Source organism: Nicotiana sylvestris, chromosome 10 (assembly GCF_000393655.2).
Source record: "Nicotiana sylvestris chromosome 10, ASM39365v2, whole genome shotgun sequence".
Lineage (NCBI taxonomy): Eukaryota > Viridiplantae > Streptophyta > Magnoliopsida > Solanales > Solanaceae > Nicotiana > Nicotiana sylvestris.
In genome coordinates this window covers 63,222,826-63,229,563 of record NC_091066.1, presented here as the reverse complement: position 1 = coordinate 63,229,563, position 6,738 = coordinate 63,222,826, and the positions used below count along the sequence as shown (strand labels likewise).

Below are 6,738 nucleotides of genomic sequence, written 5' to 3'. Positions count from 1 at the left end.
TCTGACACACACAAGGCTTGATCTCAAACATGTTATATGTTTACATATGTGGCACTGTCATATCTTGGTGATCGACTAAGCAATCAATCGTGGCTACTTCTGTTAATCATGCTGAGATAATTGCTATTCATGAAGCAAGTCGAGAATGTGTATGGTTGAGGTCTACTATACATCTTATTCGAGACAAATGTGGTTTGAAGTGTGATAAACTACCCAAAGTTTTGTATGAAGAAAATACAACATGCATAGCCCAATTAAAGGGAGGATTCATAAAGGAGTTAGGACAAAGCACATTTCACCTAAATTATTGTTCACACATGATCTTCAAAAGAATGGTGATATTAATGTGCAACGGATCCGTTCAAGTGATAATATGGCTGATTTGTTCACCAAATATCTACCGGCGTCAACCTTCAAGAAACTAGTGTACAAGATTGGGATACGAAGGCTCAACGATGTGAACTGATGATCTCATCAGGGGGAGTTAATACGCGTTGTACTCTTTTTCCCTTACAAGGTTTTGTCCCATTGGGTTTTCCTTGCAAGGTTTTTAACGAGGCAACCAAAAGGCGTATTTCTAAATATGTGTACTCTTTTTCCTTCATTAGGATTTTTTTTCCCATAGGGTTTTTTCCTAATAAGGTTTTAACGAGGCACATTATTTATGGACATCCAAGGGGGAGTGTTATGATAAAAATCAAAATATGGTGGATGTCTACTCTTCCTCCATGATCTTTCTCTCAAATGGTTAATGACATATTCAATGACATATTTTCTATGTTCAATGACATATTCCATTACATATTTTCTTCGTTTTTCATGCCTATATAAAGGTCTTGTAATAGATAGGAAAATACACACAATTGAAGAAGAAAATCTCTTCCTTCTCTCTATCTCTATTTCTTGTTCATGTTTTACTAAATTGCTTTTATTTCTTGTTCATGTTTTACTAAATTGCTTTTATTTCATAACAGTTAGTAAATACTCAGCAGCCAACAACGAGCTAGATATTCATAAACACCAAAAAGGGATTAAATTCATTATCTTCCCGTAAATTGGGCCTGAAGTTAACCTTTTTCTCCAGCTGATCCAACTAAGCCCAACAAGCCCAGACCGTAAAAGCAGCCCAATCAATCCTCCGTCGAAGCGAGTCCCTAACACGCGCAGAAAGGGAACGTGCCCAACCGCCCAGCTAGCACTCATAAAAGTTCGCGACCAAATTATAGTACAACATCGTGAAAGTGAATCGATAATTCCCACTCAGAGAATCATAGGTTGTTTCTCTATTTAAGCAAACAATTGAAATCTCAGTCCAAATTTATCTAATAATATTATCAGAATTCAAATAGAGCCAAATGCATATAGAAGATTCAATCGAACTAATTTAATTAGTTTTCCTACATCACCTTCCTTCTCAATTATTGATATTTGATTTATCCATTTTCCTTTGTTATTATCTCAGAGATTTTAATCAAAGGTAGATTTTAATGGCTGTAGCTTCTGATCAAGCCACAACCATCTGCAGTCACTGGTAAGTTCCCCCCCCCCCCTGTTGGAATTTATACCAATATTACTATCTGTCTGAGCCTTGATGGACAGAGTTGCACTGTAATTAGGCTGGGGAGATAGTAGTACCTGGTGAAATAGTTGAGGTGGTGCAAACTGACCCGAATAACACAGTCATAAAAATAAATTATCCAGACAATATTGTGTTTGTATCTTAGCTGCAGTTTTATGCCCCTAGCGTGGGCAAACTTGTCTGGTATCTATGCTGGTGGGAGGTACCAGGTGGAATAGTCGAGCTGTGCTCAAGCTGACCCATATACCACCGTCGTAAAAAACAATTTACAGACAATATATGGGTTTGTCTTTAGCTGCAATTTTATGCCCCATTGAAGAAGGAGAACTGTATAAAGACAATATACAAGTGTGTATTAATGATTGTGATACTTGGTAGATAACTGTGCTTGAGTCTGTATTTTCTTCTGTCACCATCTTGGTGTGTTGTTTAATGAAATATTATTGATTTATCAGCAAATATTGATCATGATTTAGCTTGATTAATGGGATATATTAGTTGCAAGTTGTTTTTTCCTATTACTGATTGCAATGTGCATAAGGTTTAATTTGGAAAAGTAAATACTAGCTAGTTTGTTGGTGTCTACTTGTGGATTGTCATGTTGGCAGAAGTGAATTTCTTATTGAGTATCCTCATTTTGCTGCCAATGGAAACTGAAGAGTTCGGGTCTTTAATAGATTATGGATTATTGCTTTGTGGATAATACACCATAAAATTCGAAATGAAGTAATGAACCTTACAGCTCTATATTTAAATCTAAGCTATAAGACTTATAGTTTAACAGCGGGTTGCCATTTGTGCATGACCAGTCGTACCAAGCTAGATGTCATCTTTATCCATGTTTCAGCCTTGTATATTTGTCAGCTTCTTATTCTACATATTATCTTTTCCTATGTGCTTGTATATTCATCACTTGCTATTCTGAATCTCTATGTTTCCAGTGACAGAGCGATTCCGTCTTCCAATCTTGATTTGCATGTTGCTCACTGCTCCCGGAAACTTGAAAAATGTAAAATCTGTGGTGATATGGTTCCAAAAAAACATGCAGAAGAACATTTCTTGAGCACTCATGCTCCGGTAAGTGAACCAATTTATTTGATCTCTTCATTTTGTGGATGATGCCGAGAGGTTTTACAGGGAAAAAGTTCCTTTTTTCTCCTTCTCTAATTTCACCTTCAGCTTTTAGACGCAAGGAGTTCTCAATTACCTGTAACTGTGTCATTTGGTCCAGCAGATGTTAGTCCCTTTCTGAGATAGACTTCTAAATTTGATCCATTCAATTGCATTTATTTGCCTTCCAGTTTGCTTCCAGAACCGTTTATGGGACTATGCACTTTTATACAGCTGTGTGTGTTCGTAAATACAGTTTTCACTTCATGGTTGTGCAATGAACATTTGTCATGACGTTATGTACGTGCTAGGCATTGCAACTGAATTCCTTGTGTAAACAATGGACCTTAAACGGCAAATATATGATCCTATTCTTGAAAATTAAATAAATAATTAAGAACTTCAGATTAACGGTAACCAACACAAGAGGTGAAGTGCTGATGAGTGATGATTGAACACCAGCCAAAAGATATATTAATAGATAAACTTTTCGGGGTTACTAAAATCATGATGCATACTTATTGCAGGGGTTGAAGCTCTAGGTAAAGAAAAGAGGTACCTTTTCCAATGCTACCTTAAGAAAACAAAAATAAGATCCTTTTTTCTTCCTGATAAGTAAAGAATTTTATTCATATGAAAGCACCAAGTGAAAATTGCCAAGATCTGTTGCGGTTTAAAGCGCAATGTGCTATTGAAGCGCGAGTTTTAGTGAATACAAATGAAAGAATACAAATGTGTTTTTTTATGTAAGAAAAAATTACTTTAAACTCAAACAACGATTATATGTAAAAACTACACAATTAAGTATAATATATGAAGTAAAAATCATGTGAATCAATTTTAAAGACCATTTTGAATTCATTTGTTGACATAGGCTTCTTCAAGGTAAATCCATGGGCGATGAGGTGCACACCTTATTGCCTTGGTGCGCATTAAAGCTACGTCTATGCGAAGATAAGTGTTCAGCCTATGCTGCACCTAGTTCAGGGCTTAAGAGTTCTTGAACATAGTCTTTTACAACATTCTATCTTAGTGTTAACTTATACCTCTTACTTTCTTTTCAATCTCTTGCATTCTATGAACATATGTTTTGTAGGTCTTCCCACCTTTTCTGCTTCTACCAGTCTGTTCTGTTTTACGGGAACATTCTTTTCCCACTTCGTCATTGTTGGAGTTCCTTAATAAGCCAAATACAACTTCTTAATGTGATTGTTATGCATGTTAATTTACAGGTAACCTGTTCTTTGTGTAGCGAGACAATGGCGCGTGAGGTGCTAACTGTTCACAAAGGTGAAAATTGCCCACAAAGGATTGTGACATGCGAGTATTGCGAGTTTCCTTTGCCTGCAATTGATTTATTTAAGCATCAGGTTATAATGAGTATCTATGATTAGGCTTTTTTTTCTATTTTGTAATTGTTTTGGGTAAATGATCGAACTTCAGTATCCTGCTGTTTTTCATAATATCTGCATTCCTTTACCAGGAAGTTTGTGGGAATAGAACAGAACTCTGTCATCTGTGTAGCAGATATATTAGGCTCCGTGAAAGAGATGACCATGAGAGTAGATGTAATGGAGGCACAAATATCGTTGCAGAATCTTCCAGGTATTATGGACCTAAAATGTTTATTTAGTTGGCATTTTGCATGTCCCCTTGGTCGTTTTGAGCCGTTCTTTGTATGCTGAGTGGATCTTGGCTTTGATTCTTTGGTGATGTTTATGAGGTCCAACTGTCAAAGCCCGTTGGAAGCATTTATCTCTCTGTCATTCCTACCTTAACGTAATTGAACAGACATGCATTTACGATGCTTATTTTTTGCCTTCCTCTCTTATGCTACAACTAGTCTATGTATTTTGTTTCACTGATTAGTGAACACTGACTTATAAGACATAGAGTTCCTCCCCTAACTGCCTAACCTAAAGCCAAAAAGATAAAACAGAAAAAAGGAAACATTCTGTATAGACACACGGTGGTGTGTGGTAACGAGTTATGAGCCTAAGAACATCATGTCTGGAAATGAAGGGGGTCTTGGGTAGTGAACATGAGTAATAAGCCTGATATCATAAAGGATAGATGGATTCCTGCTTGACACCTACTCTTGACATGGTGTTGAGTCAAATTCTATTGCTGGCAACATGTCAAGTTTGCTGGTTAGTAACTGGGACGAGGCATTCTACCATGGAATACTTTTCCCCTTTTCGATTCAGTCCACCTAGCATAAGATTATCTAAAAGGATACTCCTATTAGATAAGCTGCTTTTGAGCGATGTATGAAAATCAGTATTTCTCCTACCTGGACATGAATATAACATAAGAATCTCTAATAAAATCTAGGTCAGACATGACTGGCAGGTGACATGTTTATACACTTTCTTATTTCTCATCCATAATGCAGTTAGTGCATATAAATATGCATATACTTGTTTCCTTTATGTTTTACCTACCCAGTCAAAGGTGATCGAATTTTCTAAGGTTACACTTGAACTTATTCTTCTCTCTGTGAGGTCCTTTCTTCGTCTAACTTATCTATGTTAATCAAGAAAGTATCTGGTTTTCTGCCAGCTTCGTCCCCCCTTTATATATTTGATTATCTTATTTTGGAAAGAATCTTTCTTCTGTGCTTATATAATAGATGGATCTCACATATCTAGAGTCTCTTGGCATTCTTTGTCTATCAATTTTATGATATATTACAGTGGTTGGAATAGGGGCATCCACGTCCACAAGTCATAATAGTACACTACATGTGAAACCTTAAATCGAGGATTACAAGAGTTACTCAATAAGAAAATGAGCAACTGTTAGCTCATGCTATGCCCTATGCAGAAACTTTATGGTTTCAGAAAAATAATACAGGTGAAAGGGTGTGATTTTACCACCATTCTGTGGAAGTTAGTAAAACTCAAGTTGCTACCAGATATCCGCTTGTGGTCTTTCATGTAACTTGCCATCTAATCCGGCCGTTGCAATTGTTCCCATCATATGTCTTGACCAATAAATACTAAGCACTTCTAAACCATCTACCAGTACTCTCCTTAACAGTAGTTTTCTGGTGCTATATCTTGTGTTGTATGCCAAATGCTCTAGTCTTTAATTCTTTTGTCCCGCTTTTGGTATTTTTGAAGGAACATTAGTCCAGCTGAGAGAGATCGTGGTGCTCCTAGAAGGCAGCCACCCAAGAAGCGGCTTCTATTTACAATTGCAATAACAGGCGTTGCTGTTTTATTTGGCTCACTCATTTTCCAGAGGAAAGTTGAAAACAGTCAAGTGCCGTAGCAGCTTTACTGTAATCAATTAACTGTTTATCTTACTATCAGACAAGTTGATATAAGGATATCTGCGTTTCTAATTCCTAATGTACCTACAAGCAATATAATTAACATGCAAATCAAAGATGAGTTCCACTAAAATATGGACAGATAGTCGAACAATTTGTATTGTTAGTTGATCAAAATAATGTAATCGCCTTCTTGAAAACATCCCATCCACGAAAAAAAGAAGAGCAAACTCTGGTAGAAGCTGTGGAATGCAATGATTTATTTGGAGTCACAAGTGCAGAATATTTCCCTGATTAGGCGCGTTTGGTTGGAAGAAGATCTACAAACTGAGTTTCCGCTATATATGTACTTGAACTGTCAGAGGACTCCTCAACACTATACTGAAATGCCCTTAAGTTACTGATGCATGTTTCTATCAAAAGATTCAAACTATCCTTGGCTACATGGTTAGAACAGCACGAAGCACCATTCACTAATTATTGCAATATTTAATCATTTTATCTAAATGTTTAGGTTGTTAATTAGGGAAAACACACTTTTAAATAAGTCTTCATTATACTGCCTCACATGCAAATTTAATTATGTCTCATGGGCTAAGCACGTGATAATTCTTTTCAATAATGGAGTGACAATGACTTTTTTTTATCCCAGGACCTAAACTTGTGACACCATGTTGAGTTGCATCAATATTTTATCTAAAAATTATAAGAGACATTTTGTTTATGTCTTCAACATGCAAACCTCAATACTACCCTCTGAAAAACTCTTAGC

General features: G+C 36.4%; 1 protein-coding gene across 2 annotated transcripts; it reads left to right on the top strand.

Moving 5' to 3' along the window:
• The first annotated feature begins 1,188 nt into the window (after positions 1-1,188).
• Positions 1,189-6,099, top strand: LOC104219787 (uncharacterized). Of its 2 annotated transcripts, XM_009770520.2 has the most exons (6): positions 1,189-1,274; positions 1,463-1,531; positions 2,521-2,656; positions 3,922-4,059; positions 4,173-4,294; positions 5,815-6,099. In XM_009770520.2, exons 2-6 carry the CDS (start codon positions 1,488-1,490, stop codon positions 5,963-5,965), a joined length of 591 nt encoding a protein of 196 aa, XP_009768822.1. In that variant the 5' UTR covers positions 1,189-1,274; positions 1,463-1,487; the 3' UTR covers positions 5,966-6,099. The 2 variants fall into 2 exon arrangements, with proteins under 2 accessions (XP_009768822.1, XP_009768820.1); XM_009770518.2 differs by lacking the exon at positions 1,189-1,274 and having other exon boundaries at positions 1,290-1,531.
• The last annotated feature ends 639 nt before the right edge of the window (positions 6,100-6,738 follow it).

Bases quoted from the DNA above. Each gene is read 5' to 3' on its own strand.
- LOC104219787 (XM_009770520.2), top strand. From the start codon at position 1,488: ATGGCTGTAGCTTCTGATCAAGCCACAACCATCTGCAGTCACTG. The intron at 2,657-3,921 runs GTAAGTGAACCA...GTTAATTTACAG, and splicing joins TCTTGAGCACTCATGCTCCG to GTAACCTGTTCTTTGTGTAG. The intron at 4,060-4,172 runs GTTATAATGAGT...TTCCTTTACCAG, and splicing joins TTGATTTATTTAAGCATCAG to GAAGTTTGTGGGAATAGAAC.